Source organism: Pangasianodon hypophthalmus, chromosome 12 (assembly GCF_027358585.1).
Source record: "Pangasianodon hypophthalmus isolate fPanHyp1 chromosome 12, fPanHyp1.pri, whole genome shotgun sequence".
NCBI lineage: Eukaryota > Metazoa > Chordata > Actinopteri > Siluriformes > Pangasiidae > Pangasianodon > Pangasianodon hypophthalmus.
Window position 1 is genome coordinate 10768608 of NC_069721.1, and position 27793 is coordinate 10796400.

At 41.0% G+C, this 27793-nt stretch overlaps 1 protein-coding gene across 1 annotated transcript; it reads right to left on the reverse strand.

The window, feature by feature from the left end:
* Positions 1-581: 581 nt before the first annotated feature.
* mrtfba (myocardin related transcription factor Ba) lies at positions 582-27671 on the reverse strand. The gene is made up of 16 exons (XM_026914986.3): positions 27369-27671; positions 14583-14823; positions 12058-12123; positions 11421-11476; positions 11106-11181; positions 10799-10960; positions 9765-9928; positions 9500-9637; positions 9111-9361; positions 8372-8540; positions 7253-8035; positions 6979-7098; positions 5646-5813; positions 5426-5560; positions 5258-5318; positions 582-2897 (listed from the first exon to the last, which is right to left on the reverse strand). The coding sequence occupies exons 2-16, from the start codon at positions 14716-14718 to the stop codon at positions 2404-2406; spliced, it is 2979 nt and encodes a 992-aa protein (XP_026770787.3). The 5' UTR covers positions 14719-14823; positions 27369-27671; the 3' UTR covers positions 582-2403.
* Positions 27672-27793: the final 122 nt, after the last annotated feature.

Genomic DNA, 27793 nt, shown 5'->3' on the forward strand with positions numbered 1-27793 from the left:
CAAAAACAAAAATGGCTGATAAAATCACACTTCTAAAAAAACATCTGTATCTGTGAAGGTGCTCTGATGCAAAATGATTGTTTAATCAGGATGAAACATTCATCACTGCAGGTAAAAGTGCCATATAGCCTGTATTTAAAAAAAATTTCACAAACCGACATATTTAAAGCAAATTTGGATCAAACGTAATGTTACTAGCTTCAGACACATTGCTGAGCCAGCGGTCGGTTATTGCCTCTAACTGAGGTTAACATTGAGTCATTGATCCAGACATGATGTAAAAAAGGCAACATTTCTCTTAGAGCTGCTGAAAACATCAAACTATAAGCTAACATTCCTGTACAAGTGAGGCCACTCTAGATAAACACAACTCAATAAATAGAGTTTGGTCTCAGAGATTAACCCGGCTAACTGCTTGAGAAGCTAGTGCGATTTGCAACTGAACCAAAATCAAATAGTTGTACAGAAAGTGTTTTAGCTGATTAAAATCACATAGATCACAGAATCACTTGTAGTTGCATGCTGCCGAGGTATTTCTTCTTTTCTTTAATCACATACGTATTTTCACTTAGGCTGCCATGTTTGTTTTGTGGTTTTTTTTTTTTTTTGCTCTTTTTACTGTGCACAGAGCAGTATTAGAATGGCGGCACAGTAATACATTAACAAACAGTGAAACACAGACACGTCAAAGCACACACACATGCACACACGCGCACACCCACACACACAAAGACAATAACGTGGCACAGACAAAAGGACAGAGAGACGTCATCAAAAAGTGCAGACAAAACGGAGGGCCTTACAGGGTCTAAAAATGGTCATTGGTGAGGTTGTGAAGGAATGGGTGTGTGAAACCACTACTGCACTGAGGAAATCAACAAACCACAATGTATTCTTTTCTCTCCTGCTAAACTGCCACTAAGCTGCCAAAAATGTTTAACATGCAGTGTCTTAATGATAGCAAAATATGGAGCATGAATATCTTAAACACTAATGGCTTAAAAAAAAGGAGATGTAGTCACCTGGACCTCTGCCACTAACAGTTAAAATGGCCTTAACAGTGTGAAGCTTTACACACAGCCCATGCGCTCATCCAGGACCAGATGCATCTGAAAACTCAAAAAGAAGGAAATCGGAGGCACAAGGAGTCTACATTCACCAAACCCTGTGTAAATAAGAAGAACGAGAAGTCTATATAAGTTATAGTTTTAGGCTGCATGAACACCCACTGCTCTTAGTGTCAGCTGTCATTTCCTATAGCAGGGCTGACACACTCCTGTCCTAGCGTGCAACAGCACTGAAGAGTTTAGCATCTACTGCATCTAACACCTGATTCAACTCACCAGCTAATTAGCAGGGCCTTCATGAGCTGAATTTGGTCTGAAGAGAGAAAATCTAAATCTCTGAAGGGCTGTGACTCCCCAGGACTAGTGTCTGACAAGTCATTAAAAGAGCACTGTGTCTTACTGAGGGTTGTTCCATACCCCAAACAAATATGTACACCATCCCGCTTGGCATTGCACATTATAGTTGTATCTTCACTGTATGGTACATATAAGCTCTGCAGTTGTTAGAGCACTGGCCTGACCCACCAGGCGACATTCCTCACATGTTCTTATTGACGTCAAGTGCCTGACACACTCACTTTCTCACACACACACACCCTCCTGCACATACACAACAAGAAATACTTGCACACAAGAATGGTCTGATACAACTGAACAGTTTTCTGAGCAGCTGTTGTCAGACTCAACATGGTAGATGCAGATATCTACCCACTGATTTACCCAGGGTGCCTAGTAAACAGGGGAACTTGAGTTTAAAGGTGACATAATCCATTTTTTTTTTCTTGAGGATCAACAGAATAATGGTGTCAGTGCACTGATCGGACTCGTGTTTACTACCTTATGTGGAGTCAAAACATCTGGAATAGGATTCTGTTCTGATTAAAATTGGCTAAAATGGTCACAAAGGTATTTCTAGATTGTGCAGGGAACAACTGAGTCAATGGCACATGGCTATGAAGAGAATAGTATATAGAATCATGCCGTTTAAGATGTGCTCACACTTTAGATGGCCCAAAAAAGAGAACATAGCCTGCACTAGAAGTAGCTCATGGAAGGCCTTTTGTTCCCATAGCGCCATATTAGGACATTAGTCTGAATGATGAATGACACAAACCGCAGTGCACTACAGCACAAGAGCAGAGGGAACATCTCACATCTTCTGCTGAGTGAATCTGTGATTTTGTTAGAGAGACATAATCCTGCACATAACCCTGTGCAGTCACACACTGCTATGAATAAACTAATCTCTCCTCTCTCTCTTTTGCAAAAGCCCAATTACAGGAGTGTGTGTTTGTGTGTGTACGCTCATAAGAGAGAATGAGTGTGTATAGTGCTCTCAGTCCCAGTGCAGCTGCAGGTCATGTGTGTCAAGGAAATCGGAGCCGATCCCCAGTGGGTCGAGGGGTCCGTTGGGCCTTGGCATGGTCAGGTCCAGCCACTCCATGCTGTCCATGCCCGTGTCCTGCAGGCTGAAGGACGAGGAGGAGGACAAGTGCGCAGGTGGCTCGTTGAAGCTCAACTCAGATGTGTCCATAGGAGAGTGAGGTTGCTCCAGCAGCTGGTTCTGCAGCTCTTCTAGAAGCCCCAGAGTCCTGTGCTCTGGCTCAGCCTCACCCCCAAGTGTGCCCTCCAGCAGCGCCTCCAGCTGGTTGTCTGAGGCCAGAGAGGCCAGGCTGGGCATGGGCTCCACCAGCAGCGCCGGCGGTGGCGCCACCTGCACCTGAGCAGGGGGCCGAGACAGGGCAGTGTTGACAGGTAAGGTGGTGATGTTGGCAGTGACTGGCATCAGCTTAGGCACAGAAGGCTCCTGTTGACTGAAAGGGATGATCTCTGCAGGGGTAAATGGCATTCAACAAAAAGCACAAGGTTGAAAATCTAAAAGTAACATGGACACTGTTACAATATTTGTTCCCAACCTGTTTTTCAATCTGATCTCTATCTGTAGCAAATGTGTGATAACCGCAGACAAGAACTGACACATTTTACAGCATAGTATGCAGTGATATATGGAGTCTGTCACAAGTTTTAACCAGTGAGGGTTATTACAGTTCCCTTGCAAATTCCCCAACTTCCCCATTTCTCCAAATGCAGAGAAATAACATGTCTGTGTATACTGGGTGAAACAGATGTGCACAAACACTTTTATCACACTTTTTCTTCACCATTTTGAGTTGTCGAATTAATAAAATAATGTTTTGGTTAATACAGTTTGATATATATATCCATAGTTTATAAGATAAGCTGACCAAGCTATGGTTACAGCTTACATTAAATATGTTTAGTTCATAATTTTATCCATAGAAAATTTGCTCCTTGGTCTCAGATTAAGATGGTGACTGCTTTGATCTCCTCCATGACTTTACAGGGATGAAATGATTATTTAGTTAATGGTGTCACACACTATATGGACAAAAGTGTATGGACACCTGACCATTACACCAATCTGAGACCTAGATGAGACCACCTGGGTCTCAGATTTGTGCCCATTCATCCACATGAGATCTGGCACTGATGTTGGACAGGAAGTCCTGGACTGCAGTCGGCATTCCAGTTCATCCCAAAGTTGTTCGGTGGGGTTGAGGTCAGGGTTTTGGAGTTCTTCCACTCTAACCTTGGCAAACCATGTCTTCGTGGAGCTCACTTTACGCACAGGGGCACTGTCATGCTGGAACACGTTTGTGCCTCTTAGCTCCAGTGAAGGGAAATTGTAATTCTACAGCATACAAAGACACCCTATACAATTGTGTGCTTCCAACTTTGTGGCAACAATTTTCAGAAGACCCACATATGGGTGTGATGGTCAGGTGTGAAATGTTTGGCCATATAGTGTATTTATGTATTTAATATTGGCCTCAAAGTTTTTTCAGTGTATTTACATTCTAAAACATTCATTTCAGCATGACATATTATGTTACTAGATTTAATACTGCTCCTTACTCCTGGTTTAAACCCAAGGTCAAAGTCATGCAAACTTTGTCCTGTGTGCAACTCCCACGCAATTGTATGATGAGTACACAAGGCCATAGTTATATGTAGGTATATAATGATGTGCTTAATTTAGGTATGAACTCCTGACTATGCGCACATAACTCAATTCTCATAATCAATTTCAGCATTTAAGGCTGTATTGCTCCAGGGTTTGAAACAGCAGCTTTAGTAGGACACTCTCTCATAGCTATCTCATCCAAAAACCTTTACAACATTTGTAATTGTGAATGTGTGTCAAAGTTACATACAGTACTGTGCAAAAGTCTTAGGCACCCTATTTTTTTTAGTATAAACTTTGTTATAGATTTTTATTTTATGACATCTACGTTATCGAGTCAGTACAAAAACATTTTAGATTTCCAAACATTAGTTTTCCAGCATGAAATTAAATGTTACAGAAAAATGTCTGTATGTCAGTAATGAAAGCAGCATATTACGTAAGAGGCCACTTTTCAAACAAAAAAAGGCTGCTGGGTTTTGCTGCAAAAATAAGATGTAAGTGCAACAGGCAAAGTCTCCAGAAGAACTGTGGCTGGTTCTACAAGATGCTCCGTAAAACTTACAGCTAATTTCCTTATAAAACTGCACAAACTGTACCTAAGACTTCTAATTTTTTCTAATTTTTCTACTTCTAATTTTTTTAAGCAAAGAGTCGTCACACCAATTACTGACTTTGTTACATTTATTACTCTTACTGCTGTTCATAATATTTTTTTAAATGTAGAAACATTTAATTTCATAATTCAAGTTCTGTCACCACAGCGGATCATTGGTCCACATATTTGATTTGGCACAGTTTTTAACACCGGATGCCCTGTCCTGACGCAAACCTCCCCAATTTTATCCAGGCTTGGGACCGGCATTGGGAGTGCACTGTCTTGTGCAGCCCCAGTGGCTGGGGTTGGTTCCCTGGGGTTGGAGCACCGAGGCCTAACCACCAGTCCACTAGGGACCCTCTAAGACTTTTGTACAGAACTGTATGTTAAACATTAATTGCCTGAATATAATAACTACCCTTAGATTTCCATTATAAGTTATTTTGGGGTAAACTGGTCTTCTGTGTTTTTTTGTTTGTTTGTTTTGTTGTTTTTTTTGTTGTTGTTTTTTTAAACAATACAGAAAACTCTTGCTTGTGGGAATCACACATACACAACAGACACATGACAAATGATGGCCTATTCCTTTAAGCCAAGAGCACATACCTCCACTCTCAATGAGAATATCAAACAGATCATCCATCTGCTGGCTGGTCGCTGTTGGAAGCTGAATCACAATAAAACCACAATAGAAACAGTATTGGTGTTAGTAACAGCAGCAGATGGACTCTGCGGTGTGTTTGTGTAGAGGTGTATATAAATGTGAGATGAGACCTGTGTGATGGCAGCTGCTTGCAGGCTGCGTGTCTGTTTAACAGCATCCTCGTAGGGAGGTGGCTCTCGGCTCTTGGGGGCATGACTGAATGCTGGAGATGGCAGGATGAAGGCAGATGAGACCTGAGAGGGGGACTAACACAAAACAGCTACTTACACACAACACAAAAAAAAAAAACAGAGCATTGGCATAACACATTTATAGTGGCATTTCCGTTACCTTATTTAGGGGGCCGTTGGTGAGAGAGGACGCGACTGGGGAAGTCTGAACAGACAGCGTATTCTCTGGGGAGCTGCTCATGAAACAGCGAGGCATCTCCAGACCTGCCTGCTTCTCACTGGCACCAAACTGAAATGGAGACCCACCAGAGCTACACACAGGCAGGGTCTGTGCAAAAATACAGCAAGTCATGAGACCATGACGAAACCAACGATCATACATTACGAACACAAAGAGCATCTGTTAAGCAGTTACAGATATGCTTCATGCTAATAACTTCAATATACTATCATTAGAAGATGCTCTGTGAAGAGGGCTCATCTAAGGGCATGTGATAGTAGATGATGAGGGAGCGCAACCTTTTGCCAGGGCTGTCAGTGAAAGCACTATCAGCACTTTTTTTTTTTCCTGAGATCTAGTTACACACAAGGCTGACAAACAAACTGAGGCCAGGACCACAGGCATGCTCGCTCAGTGCGCGCCTGGCACCAGTGATCATCTTCTGATATTACTCGGGTAACATTAGCACAGCTACACCAGACACCAAGCAGTGTGTGGAATAAGACCACTCTCTGCCATCTTACTGATGGATGACTTCCCTCTCCTATAGCCCAATCCTAAAGCCTCCATTTAATACCTGTTTCCTTGATTGCTCTCTCTGACACTGATCTACTTTCCTTTACACTTTCTTTCCACTTGGTTAATCATTATTAAAAATTTCAATCTACTCTACTAAAGAGGGAAATCAGAACTAGACATTGGTGAGCAAATGTTTTGTAGAACATAACTTCAGCTACACCTGAATACTTCTGAATTGTTTGTTACAGTCATGTAACACAAATAATGATGTAACACAAACCAGTCCAACAGCAATGCAAAAATAGCTTTAAAAAAATCATTTTTGGCCAGCTCTTCAGATTTATTTTGTTGGTTGTGTGGATATAAGGCCCACAGCCAACCCTCTTTTACCATAAGACAGCTGAACGTGCTGCTTAATTTATGCTTGATGGATTTGCACGGGCACAAAGAGATATCACGGTTGTTGTGATGCTTTGGTGCTGCATGGCTGTCAGTCACCACATGAAAATTTCTGAAAATTCTTTTAGATGACATGGACCACACAATCCTTCTGTAGTCTTTACCATAACCCTTAATGCCAAAAATAAACTCTTCTTAAAGCACTGGGGTGACCCGCTCTCTACAGACATTTCTACCAGTTTCCATTTACCTGGAATAACACCCACCACTATACACAAGAAGCATTATCCATGTGTCACGCTGATTAAGTAATCAGCATAAGGAATTTACATTGCCTGTCTAAATAAAGAGTCACCTGCACTATATTGTTGTGATTGACAGGCTGTGGCGAGGAGCTCTCTGCTTTGGCAGCATGCAGCTGAGTGGTCTGGATCAGTCCTTGGCCTTGAGGAGAGACAGCTGCTTGGATGACTGGCTGTCAAACAGAAAGCAGATATTATAAACACACACACAAAGAAAACAGACTATAAATGTAAACAGCACAACAGCTTTAACACAGATGTTTTTTTCACTTTCATGTAGTTCTCCTATGGTAAGCACACCAAAAGGTTGTTTGACAGCTAGCATACCTGTAGTTTGACATTAGTATTAGTGAGCTGGATTGTAGTGGTGTTGTTGGGTAGAGAGACTGGCAGCAGGATCTGGGTACCCGTGTGCTGTGTGGTGAGCAGGGTTTGGGGCTGCCCGATGACCTGCGACATGCCCTGGTGACTGATGAAGAACTGTGGTAAAGGGGTGGCTGTCACTGGTGCAGCATGGCTTTTCTCCAGCTTCACTAGAGATGGAGTGCTATGTGAGGCCAGTGTGCAATTCGGCATAACTGGGTTCTCAGTCTTTACTGTGACCAGTGAAGCAGCTTGATTGATGCTGTTGTTACTTTCTGTGGAGACAGAGTTCTGTGCACTCCTCTTCTCCACCTCTAGCTGCATCTTCAGTTCCTCCACCAGCCTCTGTTCCTGTTCCAGCTTCCTTAGCAGCTCCTCAATCTGACGCTCTTTCTCATGCAGCCTCCTGTCCTGCTCCTCAGGAATGGCTGCTTGCTGGCCACTACCACCGCTCCTTTGACACTGGGTGTCCTGCTGACCCTCCATAGCGTCCTCTTTATTGTGCACTTCTGATATAGGGGATACAGGCGGAGTGGAGCTCAGGGTCTCAAGGGGCTGCTGTGCAGGTGACAAGCATGTGGTGGAGCTGGACACCTCCATGGAGGTGCTGCAGGTCTGTGTGTTAGGATTGGTGATGGGAATGGATGCAGAGCTCTCCTGGTAAGGCTTTAACCGCTCAATCAGGTCTGTTTTGGTTCCAGACACAGGCAGCCCACGCAGCTTTAATTCCATTTTTAGTTCAGCCACCTAAAGATAAAAACAACAGATAGGTGAACAAAATGACCTGGCATACAAATATCTAATTCATGTTTGTTCATCATTTCCACAAATGTCTTTCATATAGTCCACAAGTTTCCAACCCTGGTCCTGGAGTACCCCCTGTTCTGCACATTTTAGTGATTACCCTGCACCCTCTTTAACTCAGGAAGGGCTGTTAATTAGCTGACTAGTTGAATTAGGTGTGTTGCAAGCAGGAAAACACTAGAATGTATCATATTATTATCATTCACAATACCTGAGGCTAGAGATTCATCATGATAATCAACAGTATTTAGGCAAAATAAAGCCCACTGAGATCATCACCTTCATCTCCTCCAAGTTGGCTGGCAGTGTGCCAGCTTTGCGGTTTGACAGGGTGTTATTTGGGCGTACTGGTGCAGCTGGAGGCAGAGACACCACAATGGAGGCAGGAAGACTTTGGGCGCTGTTAATGGCAACAGTAGCACTGCTGTTCTGCCCCTCAATCACAGGCCTGCACAGGAAGTCGGGTGGAGGTGGGGAAAGGCAGGAGAAGGAAATCTGTTAACAACATGGCGGAAACAATTTCCTCTGTCCTACTCTCTCACAATAAACAAACTTGGTTGTGAACAATGCACATCAGGCAGGATAAAATGCAACAGCTCAGGTTAAATAAATCTTGCACATGTTCAGATAGAGATGGAAAAGGAAGCTAAGGAAAAATCTCATTGACTTCCTGCCATTAATAAAGATCAATGGACTTGTTATTGGAAACTAGGTAATGGGGCTGAGGCCCACTGGCAAAAACAATACCAATGTTCCAAGACATTTACCAGCTACAGATGCATTTATATGTGCACACACAACCCAAATTGTTGACAAATAACATCCTAATAGCTATACATGCAAGCTTTAAAGACTAAACATGACCTTTACTAAATTAAGATCTGATAGAGACAGTCAGCAGCTGTTGTACAGTGCACATGAGTATATTTATTATAAAGAATACAGCTACATACCAGTAGAACTACAGTGTATAAACAAAGAGAGAGGATGAAATGAGAGTAATGAGAGTCAAACGTACTTGAGGGGAGCCGGCAGAATGGTCTGGTAGTTGTAGTGCTGTTGCTGTTGCTGACTGAGGATCTGCAGCTGCAAGAAGAGCTGCTGCTGCTGCAGTAAGCGCGCATAAGCAGAATCCATAGGGGCTTCACTGGGCTCTTGTTTCTGATCTGGGGGAATGTACTGATGATACTTTAACTTTTTCACTCGTGGTTTGGCCTCCTTGTTTTTCTTACTACGACTCTTGTCACCAGCAGTCTTAGGCTGACTTTGCTATAGAATGAAGAGTAAAAGAAAAACATTCACTTGAGTTGTTTTAAAAAAGTGAACTTAAAAAAAAAAAAAAAAAAAAAAATCAAGACTTTCCCCCCTCTACATCGAATGTTCATGGTCAGCTGAAGACTGACTGACCTTGATAAGAGGAAGCACTGATTTGGAGGGAGGTGTAGTGACTGGTTGAGGCTGTGGAGCTGGAGGGCTGACTCCCTGCTCACTGGTGGAATAAGGCTTGAGAAAATCTCCTGTAACCTGTGTGACAGGAGGGCAGTGCTGCAGCGAGGAGACAGAAAGGTTAAAAGGGATGCTCAAATCAGATCAAATTCACATAATGATAAACACATATAATTAAGTCTTTACAATATTCCATATTTCATTCTAAGCAGAAATTAAGAATCACCTGTATTAAATTATTCGGTAGTGGTGAGGAGGCCTCCATGGCCTTTGACTCCCCAGGTGAAGGTACAGATCCATGTGACTCCTGACTGCCTGGCTGCTCCGGAGAGAACGCTTCACAGCTGTCCTCATCAAACTCCTGTGTTTTGGGGTAATGCATCTGGCCATCTGCAAAGGCAACACCAGTAGAAAGCAGCATATTAACTTGCACTTGTACAATCACTTGTTGTCATAAAAAACTCTATACATAATATTAGGGATGAATCAGTAATGATGCTGGTATCAGATATTGGTCTGATACCTTGCTCATTTACTTGTACTCATAAAAAATGCTCCACTACAAACATCCAACACCATGTTATATTATGTGACATAAACCTAGTGTGCATAAAATGGCAGTGGTCTGGATGTCTTTCAATATTAATGATCCAAGCAAAAACCTGTGGTCTGAAAAACTACAGCATCTTCCTGAAATACAAGTAACCTGAAAAAAATATCTTAAACCTAAAACTAAGCATGAGGACTTCACACAGCAGCATACTGCAGCAACACAACATATGTGAGATACAATTCTCTAAAGACAACTCCAGGTGAGTGAAAATGGCAGCGCTTGCCTAGTAGGTTGCTCTTGATACTTAGGCATCATCAGCCATTGCCAACGATGTACAGAAACATTTTTCTAAAGTGAAACAGAACCTGGTCTTCTCCACTCCAAACTTATGCTATCCAAGGTAACTACTGTAGCTAGCTAGCTTTATAAAGAATGATCCTAGTAGCCTAACACACACGTGTGGTCTTTTTTTATGGCCACTATATAAACTGAGAGAAACAAAAAGAGCTATATAAAATGTTTGTTGACACCCCTAACACTAAGTAGGTTACTCATTGCAGTATCAGTATCAACCGAGTACCAAAAAACATGTACTCGTACTCAAAAATGGTATTGATGCATCCCTAGATAATATATAATGATAACGCAGTCTAGATGTAAACAAACAACTGTTAGCCCTCCTTGGAACTTGGGGTCAATTCATTTACCAATGATAGCCTCTTTGACACTAGATGCCACAGGCAGGATGTTTTTCTCCACCAATTCCATGGGGCCAGGCCGCTGTGCAATCTTCTCGTTGAGATCATCAGCCAGTCGAGCTCTCTTCAGCTTGAGCTGCGTAGCCTGGAGTGATGGCTCCGCCACCGTCTCTGCCAAATCAACATAAACAGCAATATTTAACACACAAACTAAAAACACTGCCATCAACGGCCACCAAAACCATGACAGGCCATCACCACAGGCCTCATCATACTCGCTTATCACAGTAAACATGCAGCATGAATGAGGGCCTACCTTGCAAGATGTGCATGCGGACCAGCTCAGCCCTCTCTGGACGACTCCGAATCTTGTGCTTTAGGAAATTCTCTGTCTATAGAGAAATTAAGTGAAGGTTAAAATTGTGGAAATATCTCCAACTCATTGTTCAACACTGAAAAAAACAAAAAGAATTGTAAAATTTGCAAACAGAAGCTCAGGCTGTTTAAACATCTGAGTGGCCCATATGAATCACGTCAGGTAGACACATCTAGATCCCTCTTTGCACTTGGATCAATACAGATCATGACTTTTGGGGTCGGTGAGGACTACAGAATAATGCCCTGCACTTACCCTGGCTCTCTCCAGACTGCGGATCTGTTCATGGAACGCCGCTGGGCTCTTGAGAGCTGCAGACAGTATAACACGGAGCCAGTGAGCTTTTCCTCACACTTCAAACACATGGTACATGTTACAGCTGGTGTGACTGCACGCTCTCTCACAGTAAAACCACACTCAGGACAAACAGACATATCTTTATCTGTGGAAACTTGAGCTTAAGTGGAATCTCGTCAATGTGAAAGCTGTGCATTGGGTCACAGAAGAGTCAGAGAACAAAAGTGTGTATTTTAGTGCTTTTGCAGACGTCAGACAGGGTGGTCGTGAGAACAGTTATGAGTAACAGTGGAGTAAGCCCTGCCGGGAGCTTTTAAAATAATGCATGCCAAGTTCAGACGTAATATGATAACACTCAATGAAGAAAAATTAAGGCACTCATAAGAAAAGGGACTGCAGATAAAAGAAACAATAGCACATTAATTCTCATTTTAAAAACTCCCTGTTCAATATCAATCAATCCTTCCTTTTTAAAAAACAAAGGTGAGCTTTTAACAATGAATAAATCTTACATAATCTACCGAAGCACACCAGCACATTTTCCAGTATGAGGTTTAGTTAAGCAGCATGCTTGAAGGGTAGACGTTGTACTCACGTGGCATGATGCCCTGGTCAACGAGCTGCTCCCGAGTGCGTCGCTGCTGCAGCCGCAACTGAAGGACTGTTAGAAACAACAATGCGGTCACTCTCATCACGTGACTACATAGCACTACACACACCGGATAGGATGGGATATCAAACATTCAATATGGACGCTCTTTTCCACAGGCAAGCACGCGCACACACACACACTCACACAAACACATAGCTTACAAAAGAAACCCTACAGACTTCCCTCCTTTTTTACAAACACTGTATAAGTGCACCATTTAAAAAGCTGTGCATTCTTCCTGTGCCCATTTTTCACTACATTTCTTAGTCAGTATACACAAGGTCAACAATTAATGAAAATAAAAAGTACAATCTACAGTGTAAACTGGAAAAAAACAATATGACCAAAACATCTGGAGATTATTTAAAGCATTATGTAAAACACAATTATTACTATATACACAGTATATACAGCACATTTAAAAAAATTAAACAACATATAAGCACATTAAAGAGAAACAACAACAAAAAAAAAAACACTGTTTTGAAATGCCACATGCCACAAAAATATTGATCATGCTACATTCTCAAGTAAGAAATACCTCACACTTCTGACCTGTTCTCAGGAATTGATAAACACGTTTATAGACCATGACTTTAAAAACAAGGTTCAGGCTATCTGTATCTATATCTGTAGTACGCTGGAAAAGGTACTACACATGTCTTGTACTGCTTGTTTCACAATTACTTTGGCAATTGCAAAAGAGGCATTCATCTTAAATGTACAGAGCACAACAGCTAAAGTTATTGCTGCACCTTGGTGATGCCAAACCCACAGAACAATCCTAGAGCACTGCTTCTTAGTAAACAAGGGTTGAGTGACGCTACTCTCCCATGCATGGATGACCCAGTGACTCAGTTGTCTGAATTTAAGCAGCTGACTCTGTTTGGATCTCTGCAGGGGGAAAATATCCATAATCACAATAACCCCTGTTCAAAATAACCACTGTGCAGACAATTGCCTGTTTTTTCTGACTATCTTTCTAATATTGCAGATACTAAACAGCATCTGGAGCCAGTTCCTTTACTGTGGGCTCAGCTCGGCTGGATAGCGAAGTATGAACAAACCAGAAAGGCGGCTGAGAAGAAACCAAAAAATGTGAAAAATAAAAATACTGAAATTGATTTATTTATATCCGTCTGGTAATGATGCAGAGGAAAGGGCAGCACCTGAGCTGAAGGCGTTCCTGCAGGCATAGCGCTCTACTCCCAGACACGCCATGATTCCACAGGCGAGCACTCCTGAGCACTGAGGCTTAGTGAAGAACCTCAGAGCTTTACATTCCAAATGGTCTTTCCAAATCCACTGCTTGCGTCTTCTCTCATGCTCCAGAGCAGATCATGCTGACTGACTGACTGTTCGTGCACGCCGTTATGAGGCTGAGAGAGGCGGGAGCTGTACCTTGACCACTCCCACCCACTGCATCATCGGCTCTCTATCAACCTCTCCCATGATTGCAATGCCCTTCTGAGGAGCTGGGCTTCTCTTTGCATTTGGGAAATTTATAGACGAAAGAAAACCTTTTTCTGGCGCTGGCATTTGTTATTTGATCAAACCCGGTTTTAGTCTGACAACAAAAAACATCTGGAGAAATATCTCTGCCTGAAGAGCCTGTATTTCATTTCTGATGTGTACAGCATACCTACCTCAAGCCGTAAGATGCTAAACAAAGAAAGGGCACTGAACGTACAAGCCTGTGGCCGAATGATTGACATACGCAGTGCCCTGCGAGAAATGTGTACACTTCCCCTCCACGACACGGTGACCTCAGCAGAGCAAGTGGCCTACAGCGCCAATCTGATGCTGACGTGTGAACAGCCAACCACAAAGAGCTGTGAACTACTCCATGTGCATGTAACAGTGCTGTAAGTTTTCACATGTCAATCAAAAGAGCGAACCCAAACGAGGCCACTCTGCCACTCTCATAGTGGGGATGGTGAGGCATTCCTATGCGATTGGCAGTAGTTAAAGGGTGGACTACGTGCCAAATAGTTGTCAGGAAAGTTTAAATCTGCTCCTAGTTGATGACACATTTTTCTATATTTATCATACTTTGGGTGTATAACTATCCAATAAATAAACGAACAAACACACAGTACTGACAGCATATGCCCAAAGGCATGGAAGATTAATAAATGTTCTGTAATGTGTCTTATCCAATTACATGACAAATAATATCTAATACACTATGTACATTTTTATTTCTCAGTTCCATAGCTGAAACAGGTTTTTACCAGGTAGGCTTGCGGTCTAGCATCATCTAGACTGAACTTCTTGTTAACAGACTTCTCATTATTGTTACTTAGAGCTGACAGTATCATTCCAAAACCTTCAAGTTATTATTCCCAGATTATCAATATCTGAACGGATGAAGTGGATGTGTGTGTCAATATTTGTTGCTCAGTAATAAGAATGTAAGTGAACATTCTCACCTGCACCTGGGATGCACGTGTGCGCAGTGGACTCACCGTTCTTGCGCTCGTTAAGAGGTGGTAGGTTCTGGCTGGGCTGCAGGGACAGTTCCTCCATCTCATGGGTCACCGCCTCGCTCTGAGGGCTGGCTGCCAACAGCCCCCCTGCGCCAGCTTCTCCCTGGGCATTCATGTCTCCTCCGGGAGGAGTCAAGGGACTCCCTGGAGATCCGCACAAAACGGCAAGATCACAGCCAACCCCTGCTGTCTCTGATAAACACAGAGAACCCTGGGATTTCTGCAGGTATAGAAAACAAAGACAAGGGAAATAAATAAGAGAGCTGAAATTGTTCAAAACTGCTTTCCAATGAATACTAATGTAAGAATGTAATACTAATAGGAGTGTATGGATCTGATAATGAATACTATTTTGACATTCTCCAACCTGATCTGGTGTAGAATGATGTATGTAATCCTGTAAATCTTCTGACTGACTGACGCAGATCTTGCATGTAAGCACAAATTGCTTTAAATCATTTTGCCAAATACAACTGTGATGTTTCGCATGTCTAGCTTTTAGAGTCTGTTTGCCTACTGTGAGAAAATCAATATCAGATCACAGGGGTGCACAAATTATAAATGCTCCAGTGTGCTACCAAACCCATGTTTGGGTTGTCTGGAAATCTAACTGACAAGGCTAAAAAGTGGTAGCTAATATATGACAAATTAGTTAAGTGCATTAATACAGACTAAGAAAATGAATGACTATATGTTCATTATCCTTTTCTAACAAAATCTCAAATACTGCACATCAGGTCTGCACTCTTGAAAATGTCAGCAAGTTGTTGGACAAACTTTCTGGCCATCAGCTTTGGTGTTCTTTCTTCCCCTCACATTAAGTTTATATAAATACACAATGAAAGCTTATGTTTTGCAAAAATCAATAAGGAGTAGTTTTTTTTTTTTCTGGTGGTCCAATCCACTTGTCCACCAGGCAACTATAAATAAACCATTAAGAGCCCAGACACAAAATCTCCTTGTCCCAGGTGACTGATTTGTCCACTCTTGGATCATATTCAAGGATCAGCCAATACTGCAAGCTCTGATATCATAAATCCAACAAATGGGACCAGTGTGAGGATAAACAGCAACAGTAATGCAACATGTCATTATACAGAGACCAACGCAATTTCTAAAATGCAGCAGAAGGAGAGTGAGGGTTTGGTGTTTCCTTCATTCCTGGATTTGCTTTGCCAATGAAAAGGATGCGGTAAAGTCTGTAATATCACTTCAGTCATACAGAAGAACTATAAGCATTGAGTCATGACCATCAAAACTGAACCACACTGAACCACACGCTCATTTCTACTGCTGTACAAGCCTTAGAAAAATGAATCAACTCTGAGCTAGTCAATGTATCATTGCTTCAAGTTTCTGACATCATGCTGGTTTAAGAGTTGGACATAAAACATTCTGGGTACTCACACAAAACCTTCATTCATCAAAGAACTGTAACACAATATAAAATGTTAGAATTGCCTTTGCTGACACAAAATACCCTAACCACATTCATTCATCCAAATGGAGGAGATTATTACAGTAAAAACACTGTGGCCTGATGTTTCTCACTGCAAATTAACAGTGAGTAATTTTTCCCCATTTTTCTTCAGTTCAGTAATGGTTTCCAAAACATTACATCATATGAAGTTATAAAATCCTGATGAAATCCTGCTGCCACTCAATTACAAGGATGCATATCAGCAATATCAGTGGTCATGATGGGTTTGTCTACAATTACATGCTCAGTAAATAAACAAAGTATCTTAAAAAATGTTGTAAAAAAATAAAGAATCCCCTTTCCACAAAGTATATTTAAAAACACAGTTTAATATTGGCAATATCTGCCACCAATAAAGTAGTCTTTACAAGTAACTTGGAACAGTAAAAATAAATTGCATTAATAAAATGGAAACAAAGGTGGCTAGTATACAAACTAACTTTATGCCAGCGTAGCCTAGAGGCAGCAACGATGCACATCTTTGGTTTTCTGCTTGTTTTTCCTTCCTTCATTTATTACTTATTTTTATTATTTTAGTAATAATTACAGGTGTGACAATACATTCTGGTCATGATATAACTTGATTCACGATACTGACCTTTTTTTTTTTCATTTCTGAATCATAAACAATCTAAAACAATGTACATTTTTGTCTGTATAAAACTAAATAAATTAAAAATAGCTACAGGTTTTGTAAACAAAACTGTAAACAAAATACTACAGGTTCACCTTGTCTTAAAAATAAATAAATACCTTCATAAATTCTCCCAAAATTTTGAGTGAATATTAAAAAAAAAGAAAATCTCTGACACAGGGAAAATGATCAACTGAAACACTGACTGAGCTCCGTAGCAGTGCCCAAGATGTCATTTTAACCATAAATAGAGCTCCAAAGTTGGCTAAAATGATCAGTGTTTGCTGCCTCTTTTTCAGGCACTGCAGATTGCAGTACTAACTAATTAATATAGGCCAATCTTTTCTTATGATTTTAATGTGGTGGTGATGTACCAAGTCGAAGAAAACATCCAGATACTATTACAAAGCCTGAAATCACGTCATTATTTCATATGCACCTATTTTCCTTTTCTATTTCTTTTTCTGTATTAGTTAAAATTGTGTTATCTGATAAGTATGGTGGAAAAATGTACCTTTCACCAATCAGAATGTGTAGCAGGATCTAAGAATTCTGCGTCCATGAAGAAGAAAGGTTTGTCCTTCTTGTTTGCAATATGTTTTCTTGTTTGCAATATGCAACATTTCTTTCCTCTTAAACGAATACCACAGAATTTTTTCAGAATACATCATTGTAGAATAAGTTTCCTTAGCTAAAATGCTCAGCGCATAGTGAAATCCAGATGTTTAGGACTGGTAAATAAACCGGAATGCCAGCTGGGTTTGCAAGCAAATCAGTCATTAAAGGCGCTCTCAAAACCACACATTTACTAAATCATTGTGGTCATTGATCTAATCAAGATAACAAGAGCATAACTGGAGTTGGTTAAAGCTTTCATCAGCAGCAGAGAGCAAAGCTTCCTGACCTGAAACCAAGGTAAAAAAAAAAAAAAGGTGAAGTCATACACAGCAGAAATAACTCGTACTCAGTCCCTGTGGTTAATGACCACACTGTCTTGTCCTGTTTCTCATCGAAACTTACACAGTTCTACGCTTTCAGAGCTTTAACAGCGATTACACTTGTTACAAATTAAAAAGTAAGAAGTGCTTGAAGGTCACTGTTGGTAAGTCTAGGTACTTGCCCATATCTTGGAGGCAGTAGGGCTGGGCGATACGACAAAAATATCATGTCACTATTCTCAAAGACAATTCTATGATACATGATATGCATCAAGATACATGTGGTTCCTAACAATTCCCAGAAATAAAAAAAAAAAAAAAAAAAAAGTACTGATACTTAATCAAAAAGATACATTAAGCATACTTAATGCTACGCTTTATCCGATACTTTATTTAATGTTTACAAAAATACTGTTTTCAGTAAGTTTGTAATTCTAACCATAACTCCCAAATTTTCCTCCCTAAGTCAGTCATGGTTAATTCCCAGCCATTCCCACCGATGAAGAAAGAGCTACGCGCCCACTTCCACATACATGATCTCACAGACGCCCACGATTGGCTAGTGTTGCTGTAACTGATAGGGGAGAGAGAGTATGCCACCCCTCCCTTCCTGAGAGCACCGTCAATTTTGCTCTCTAGAACTCCTGGCCACGGATGGCTGTGGCATCATCGGGATTCTAACTCACGATCTCCAAATTATAGGGCAAACGCTCTTCTGTTGCTCCACTCGGGAGGCCAGTTTGTAATTATTTAAAACTAAAAAATTTTATGAAATGATATTGTGGTGTCTCAGAACAATATACTCTGACATCATTTATCACAACATCAATAGTATACATTATATATCAGTGATATCTAAAATAAGAAATATTTCTCTCAAAGCCTTGAAATCTGCAATATATTTCATTACCATCATGTTATTCCCTCTCTTCTCTCTTTACAGAAGCAGCTGTAAGAGAAACCACTGCAGGCTTGAATGGTTGCTTACAAAATAGCAAAGAAAAGCTCTTCATCTGCCTTAATGTGAGTGATCAGATAAAATAACCTGGGTTAATTAATCCAGTCAACATTAACAAGGCAAAAGAAAAAGAAATCTCATCGAATCAAATCAAGAGTATGAAAGTACAACTGGTCACAGGCAACTCAACTACAAAATAAACATTTTAAATGTTTATTTCTACATTAAAATTCAGAAGCACAAACAACAAGTTCTGTTTGCTTCTGCTTGCGTTACGTCTGTCTGATGAAAGTCTTTTCTCCGAAACATGTAGTTACCTCCTGGACATATACATGCAACTACAAGTTTCAGAGAAATATCTATATCTACCTATCTATCTACACACACACATACAAACACACACACTGTCAAAGTCTAAATACATACATTATATATATATATATATATATATATATATATATATATATATATATATATATATATATATATATATATATACACACACACACACACACACACACACACACACACACACACACACACACACACAGACTTGCAAAGTGTCTCATGGCCTGTACGGGCACAGCATCCGTGGCATGGTGTGCATGTCTGGTCATGTGACCTGTTTCAGGAAGAATGCTGAGTGATATTACCAAGTAAAATATTTAACAGATATAATAAAGATATCAGTGTTATGATCATGACATTACACAGAGTTTTTTGTGCGACTTCACATTTCTAACAAACAGCCTGAAGTTTAAAGCACTGTAAAAAGAAGCATTGCTTGTAATAAAAAAAAACAACACAAAAGTACTATTAAAAACTCTGGCGTAATGGATGTCTTTTAAAAATGACAGACATTCCAGATCAGCTTGATTAATTGCTGCATGAAACAACTAAAAGAGGAATCAAGAACAAACCAAGAATGCAGGAAGAATCTGCTCCAACCCAACTCCACCCTTAGCCTTACTTTAGGTACTAAAATAAATTATCTTGACTGAAACATGATGTTCTTCTCATAGTTCATGCATAAATTATGCAATTTGATGCATGTTGCTTTTTTTTATAGGCTACAAATGCACTTTAACTGAACCCGATACTGTTTGAACTGTAACCTACAAGACTGATTACTAATACGCTCCTAGTAATGTCGACTAGATCACATTTATGAAAACCAGCATAACTGCTGATTAGGGAAGAGTCTGCTTCTGAATATGCTGACGGCAGTGGGGGAAAAAAACTGAGATTGCACAAGCGGAGAAGTAACACTGCGGCAAGCGTCTTGGTTTGGGGAAAAACATTTTGCGCTTCCTCTCCACAAAAGTGGATCGTCATTTGGTAGAAAGCTGGGCTCGGTTGTGAAAAGCTCAAGCTTCGGATCCTCCTACACCATAATCCTTGCATAGAGATTGCATCTTTTTCACTCTGGCGCCAGCTCATCATCACCTGCATTGCTGTGGTCTGTGAGCATATGGAACTTTTCTGTATGTCTTTCCTCCATACTCTGTTGCAGTACTGGAGCGAGGAAGTTGAGATGTTAATGCCGGGGATCAACAGCAGTGGCGAGTACAGCCTGTGCTTTCTCTGAGCCAATTGGAGCAATCTGTCTGCAAAGAGATTCTGCCACTGTGACACTCTGACAGCGTCACCATCTTTAGGTTTAAAGTACTGATTTAAGACGGAGCTGGCCACAGCACATGCAAACCTGCTACACAAAGTAGTGCTGACACGTTTAAAGGTGACGTCAGTGACATTTAAGTCAAAATTTGGCAAAGAAAAGTTTTGACGTCAGTGGCTGCTCCAAGGCTTCAGAGGCATCCTAACCCACCAGCGCACACACGAATGCGTTTTTTGGGTGTGTCTTTGCAGAGAACACTGAAGGCACACTCTGTATTTGCTTGGAGTTTGAGTCTCAAACCAGCCAGCTTCGCTTAACGTCCACCAAAATCATCACTGACCACGTATCCTCCATCGTCTGTCAATTGTCAGTCGGTTAGCTCCAACATTCTGGTCATTTTCTCATCAGACTTGCTCAAGTCTGGAATCACTGGACTGTTTTGTGGTCCGGGAGAATCTGCTGTTGCTGTTTCTCTTTCAGTGTAATAGAAATCGCTATACTGCTTCCATCATAGCAGCATTGCAATTTGCTGTGAGCTCCAGACGCCTCATACTAGCAGCCTGGAATCCATCATTAATAACAACCTGAAGAATTTGAGCAAAACATAGCAGTGTTTGCTGAACCTGGCATTATTGTACACACGGCATCACTTTTCTCATGCCCTATGCATCAGTGTTGTAAAATCAGTGTTCCTTTCCTCCAACAATATCTTCCAACTCATCACCGTAGGACCTTGTTATTAAGGCAGACCAGGTGTGTGGGGCGACTGCCATAAGATCTGTGGCTTTTAACCTGCTTCTTACTGGCTGTCTTATGATGCATTTTTGGGCTTATCATCTCATTAGTTTTCCAAATCCCTTACGTCTGATGGGCAATACATCTCTTGCTGTCATTTCTGCAATCTGTTATTTTTGCAGTATGCGGTCACACGTGACTAAATCATATCACTGAGTCCCGTGACTTTTGATTCAGCCTGTGTTGTTTTGCTGATGGGTGAAGCGACTGTGCATCATGTTTTTAATCTTAAGTGATTCAGCACTGAGTTGCTGTAAGCACGTTCACTGTTGCATAACAAATACATCATACGCTAATGTAATCACTACTGAACAAGCCAGGGAGTCCACAAAAAGCCAAAAATCTGTTACAACAAAGTAGATTTTCAGAAAAAAAAGTTATGTATACAATATTTTATACAATTTTGTGTTTCCGTTAACAAAGCAAAATACAGGTCAATTCATGTTTTATGTTCAGCTATGTAGTCTTCCTCCAAATCACTGATCACTCATTCATTCATCTTCAGTAAGCGCTTTATCCTGATCCTGGCAGTGGATACGGGGCCTATCCCGGGAACACAGGAATACACCCTGAATGGGACACCATGAGGAGAACATGCACAGAAACACCAACAGCCAGTAACCCGAGCTCAGGATTGAACCCAGGACCCTGGAGCTGTGAGGTGACAACTGTACCCCCATTACTGATGATCAAATCTCAAATTAAAAACATGTTACACTTTCACCGCCAGGGAACCAACCCCAGCGACTGGGGTTGCACACGACAGTGCACTCCCAGTGCCAGGCCCAAGCCTGGATAAAATTGGGGAGAGTTGCATCAGGAAGGGCATCCGGAGTAAAAACTCTGCCCAGTGAAGCATGTGGACTAACGATCCGCTGTGGCGACCACTAACAGGAGCAGCCGAAAGAAGAAAAACAACACTTTCACCATCCTGGAAAATAAATTTTGCTCCTATAAATTGGCAATACCATCCAGCGAAAAGCTTCAAATTAATTGACATAAGCTGGGGAAGAAAGAATGAAGAGCATCTGGAGAAAACTCTGGATGCTCTTGGAGGTGATGTGAAATGTATATATACATGAAGCTGTGAGTCACTCGCACTGGAATGTATGCAGTGAAGAATGAGAGCAGGTTTTGAACAGACTCCAAGCAGTTTACATGGTAGCACCTCCATGATAACAGGCTTTCTGGTAATGACGACACTGTGGAGTGCTCGAGCTCAGCTCAGGATCTGATTGGCTGAAATCTTCTCTTTAAAAAAAAAATTGTAAAAAAAAATACACAGTATATTGTAGTTTAACCAACGGCTCATATTTGGCGAGACAACACGGCCTCTGGCAGGCTAGATTTCACAGGCAAGATTAAGTCAGTGGATAAATCTCATTGCTTTGAAATATTTGATAAAAATATCAAACATCTGATCAAATATCAAGGTTCAGTGTTATTTGTGAGCAAGCCTGAAGGGCGTGATTCTATATTATTCTGCTTCCTTGTAGTAATAAAGATCAGAAATAAATCAGTATACACTTCTGCAAATGTCTCCACACAAGGCACAGTTTTAGCTCTCACTTCTCATTTCTCTTTGACACCACCTAACAAAATGAACTCAAGATTAGCTCAGGAGTATAAAAAGGTTTGAAAGCAGAGCAACCACTGATAGCGTCATTTCGTCAAATCTAGGTTGGAAAAAACACTGCCCTGTGTGGGCTCAGTGCCAGGACAACCACGGCCCTACGCAGAAGGCAGGCAAATATGAGGCATGACTAATCACCCTGGTAATATCAAAATTGCCCTGAATAATCTAAACAGACCAAGTCCAGATGGCAAACCCTTTTTTTTTTTTTGCTGTTCTGCAAGAAACACAAGCAACAACTACCATGTGTTCATCAAAGAGAAAGTAACAAAGAGGCCCAGCACAAGCTAAATGGTTTAGATAGGACTTGTGTGCAAATTGTAGCGAGACTTTAACGCTTACACAACATGCATGTTCACGTTGTTCAGATTTGGGTGAACTAAGCCATCTTTCCACTGCAGCTTTTTTAGCACTGCAGGTTAATAGTGGCCATTATGTGCAAAAATCATTAGTGAGTCTAAAAATACACATTCTGTGTTTGTGATCTGCGCCACATGTGCTGCGAGTGGGAGAAACCTGTTCTGTGTTTTTTAATCGGAAAAGATCCACGTGCGAGCCAATCAAAGCATCACAAGCAGCTCCGATGCTGCACGTTTTCCAGATTTCCCAGTGAAGATGAGCGTCTTTGCTATATACACACTGTTAATATATAGCATTTATAAAAAATATACATGTTTACCTGATATTTTATCTACAGTCGTGATCTTACAGGTCATCAGTGCTTTAGCTTTCCCATCAATACAAAAACTATTTAACAGTATTTTTGTCTTCATCACATTAATTTGGTTACTGACTGAACAATGACAGCACTTTGGAGGTAAGAGTTGAGTTAAAAGCAGCAGAAAGAAGCAGCAGGACTGACTTCACGTTATTTCATTCTGTGCTCATGGTCACATGCAACCAGTGCAAAAAATTGTTCTATTGTTTTTTCCGTGTTGTTCAGTCTTTCACTCAGTTGCGTTCTGTGAGGAATGCGAATAATATGCTGTTTTCACATGTAAAAGTGTTACCAGTGTAGACAAAAGCTATACCTGAAGCTGGCTTACAAACAGATCAACCATCTCACCACCCACTACTACTGTAAGTCATACAGTGGAGTCCAAAAGTCTGAGACCAGATTAAAAATGTGGGATTTACTTTTTTAAATTTATAAATGAAAATAAACAAAAACTTTTCGATTTTTTGAAAAAGGAAATGTACAACATTTTGGCTATTCATTTTGATTACTCGAGATGCTGCACAATTTCTATGTCACTATTTAAATGTAAGCAAATTTGTGATATTAACTCCTTCGTACAGAAGGTCAGATTTTCGGTGAGTCTTATCCCTTCCACTGAAGCATGTGTTCAGACGACACTCCGATGGATTTGATCTAACATGGATCATCAGGTTTTACACAAACTTGTGGAGTCCGTGTCAGCTCGAGCGCACTCTGTCATTAAAGCAAAAATGGGACGTACCAAATACCAAGAAATTCATGTAATTATTTCTAGGATTCTACTTTTCCCTCATGTTATTGCTGATGATATCATTTGTAATGAAAACCGTTGTGTTAAACTGAAGAGAATGCCACACAGAAGCATTTTCACCAGTGCTCTCAGACTTTCGGTCCCCACTGTATATGTTCACAGCTTCAGTCATTTGTTAAAACCAGTTTATTCACACTGACTTACTGATTCAAATCACAACTAATAATCTCCTTATAATGTGATAGTGTCTGTAGGAACTATATATACATACAGCTTCATTCTGCTCATTACCTGAACACTATTAGCTTTTGTTCATATTTTAGTGTAAAGTGTGACATTTAAAACTCCAAAATCAGGGCGACATCCTGAACTGTGTCACTACGTTCATGCCTTTATGCAGAAGTGGGCCACAGTCCCACAGGACTCCCTTTAATAAATAGCCAAGAAGCACAAACTCTGTAGAATGCATAAATCCAGGCTAAAAGACAATATGAAGCAGAAATAATAATTCATTTTTAGCTGTAACACGAACTGTTTGAGAAACGAGCTAAGTGTTCTCGACAGTGGTAGCTGGGGTTGTGGATATGAGAGAGGGACGTGAGATTATTGGCTCATATTATTTGAATCCCACTGTGTGTGTATGGTGATGTCCTAAAATCAGACGAGCTTTAGAGGCAGGCAAAAATCATTTTCATTTTTGAGGAAAAGTTATGAAAAAAACAGGAATTTTGTCTTTTAAGAGACTAAGGCTGATGGGCCGTGACCAGGGAGATGAGCAAACACGGGTTAATTAATTGACTAACTGATTGATTGATTGATTAATTAATCAATCAATCACTCAATCAATTAGGTCAGTTTTTATTTCAGGATTTTATGGTTTCTAATTTAGCTAAACTGTCCTAATGCCTCCCTGATCACCATACAATGACAAATTCTGTCACAGAAGTTTAAAGGAACATTCCTCTATTAAATATGTTTATATTGAAATAGTTGTGCTCAGTGATTCTGATGATAATTAGTAGGCTGGTGCTGTATTTTTGTTCTTCCTGTGAGAAGTTAGCAGCAGGACATTGCTAGCACAGTTACACCGCTGTTTAATAAGAGAAAAAAAAAATTCAACAGTCAGAAACAAGTGATGATGATCAAGTTTCACTCTCAGCTCCTAAAAACAAAAGAGAAACAAGAGCTTCTTTTCTCACTCACCATTTTCCACTATCATATTAATGAGAAATCCAACGTAGAAACAGTGGAGAAATACAGCAAACTTTTGACTCAAAGATCCAGAATGCAATGCAGCTACATAAATCAGTGGAGATGGAGCTCAGCTAGTTAGCGATCTACGAGGTGACGAGCACGATGGACCATGAAAGCTGAAGCTTTGGAACCTGACCTGGATAGACTAAAAGACTAAAGTGCTGCTGCATCAATCTGTTTAGTAGAGCTGAAGCAATGACTAAATCCCACTGGCACCAATATCAGCAGGTAGTCGCATGGCATTTTGGGTAAACAGACCACAGTGATAACAGAGCAACGTAGTGATGAAAGAATTCAAATCTGAATTTCCTTATGAGATAAATCTTGGTTGCCATTGGCGATCACGTGTTCATTTTAAAGATTAATACGCAAGATGATCAGGGAGGAATTTTCCTTTAACTACTCCTCAAAAAAGGGTTAGAAAAAGTAATTGCTATTTCAGAACTATTGCGAATGCCAACATTATAGCTTAACAAATTTCTAGTCGTATCCCATGACACCATGCTGGCGCAATAAAATCAATTCAAACGCGCTCAGAGCTGTGTCACATTATCAGATATCTATATGCGCTGTGTGAGAGCTGAAACAACACGCGGGCCTGCAGCAGTGACACGCCCACGTGATGTCACACGTCATAAGGGAGGTAAACACTGTGTACTGAAGCCAAACTGATCCGAGTGATAAATTAGTCGTCCTCCTCTATCCTGCAGAGGACACTGAATCCCCCGTGGCAGACGTGTGGAATTTCAGTTGCAGTGCTCTAATCAAACTCGCTGACACTGGATCACTCCCTGCTTCTTAATCATGACTTAAGGCCAAGTCTGTAATCAAATATAAACTTACACACCTGGCCATGAGTCATACACAGCGTCCTGATCTGAACACTTCCAGGCTCTGTTAACTCATATATATGCACGCATACATAATTAACAAACACAGCTTTGTGTGTTAAAAACTGCTTGTTGTTTTTGTCCGGTTTTTTTTACTCTGGGTGTGTCTGTTAGTTACATTACCTCATTGTTATGTAGATGGCTTGTGTGGATGATTAGAGATCGGACATGCTCGGGATGCTGTGTGTGACTCAAGCCCAGGTGTGTAAGATCGTATGTACTCTAGTCATCTACTTCTCCATCTTTTCGCTTCTTCAGTGTGGTCCTGGGACATCCAGGAGTCCACGAAGCACAGGCAGGGGGGTTCACAACCCACCATTACCAAATTATATACCGAACTATAAATAATGTCAGCTTGGGTAAAGTGTTCTGACAGGAAACAGAGCTTTATGGATCCAATAAATAACCAGGATATTACTGTACACATTTGAATAATGAGTCTAATATTTGAATTGTTGGTTTATGTTCATTAAAAGAGAACCTGTACTTTTTTTTTGGGGGGTGGGGTAGGATTTATTTTCATTAAAGGGCTCAGGTTTCAGAAGCACTGATCTACATGACAATAGGCTTGATCATGACTAATCAGACACATCCTGAGGAAAACAGGACCAACAATACAACACAGAGCTGAACAGGCTACAGAAAGCTGTTCTTTTAGAGTGTATGTATGTATGTATGTATGTATGTATGCATGCATGTGTGTGTGTGTCTGAGTGTGGGTGTGAGTGAACAGTGAGCCAGTGTTTATTCAGTACAAGTTCAGAAAGCACAACAGCTTCCAAAATTCCTCCTATTAAAAACCACAACTAGCTGCTGAAGTGTTCACTCAGCAGGAACTAGGAAATAAATATGAACAGCACCACACCATAAAGACACTGTGAAGAGTAATTATTGTGTGTTTGGACACACCGTTCAGTCAAGTAACTGTTAGCTGGCCAAGTAAGGAAGGCCAGCACGCCTTCTGTTTATCAATACACAGCCCGGTAGCTGTGCTATGAGCTAAGCTAACTCCTCATCAGAGTAAGCAGCAGGCTAAGCCCTAGCGCTAAGAATGAAATTGAAACACAACCAGCAACAGGCACGACTGCAGCCTTACCCTGTTCTTTGGAGCTGTAGCGGAAGTGGCTGCCTGGATATGAAGGTTAGTGGTCCATCATTGTTCACGACATGAGCATTTCGCCTGCTGAGAAGTGAGTAGCCAGTGTTTTTCTCTAGTGCTGAAGTTTTGGTGGAAATAAGATGGCCGCTGCTAGACTGCTCGTCTGAACTCAGTGACGCAATCGGGAGTCTGGCAAATCTCTTCTGGCTCCGTCCGGATCCGCATACTAGCGCACTACGGAGTATGCCAGGATTATGCGCCACCTACTGTAGCTATACGGTATCTAAGCCGCTCAGTGCTAGCGTATTGTTTTCATACTATTCAGTACTGTAGTATGCGATTTTGGATGGATGCGATTTTCAGCTTTCCGCCGGTAGGTGGCGCCAAAACATCTGTAGCGTTTCTGGAAAAAAAACAGAAGC

Bases quoted from the DNA above. Each gene is read 5' to 3' on its own strand.
- mrtfba (XM_026914986.3), bottom strand. From the start codon at position 14,718: ATGAATGCCCAGGGAGAAGCTGGCGCAGGGGGGCTGTTGGCAGCCAGC. The intron at 12,124-14,582 runs GTGAGTCCACTG...TGTTTCTAACAG, and splicing joins TCTTAACGAGCGCAAGAACG to TCCTTCAGTTGCGGCTGCAG. The intron at 9,638-9,764 runs GTGATTCTTAAT...TCCTCGCTGCAG, and splicing joins TACCGAATAATTTAATACAG to CACTGCCCTCCTGTCACACA.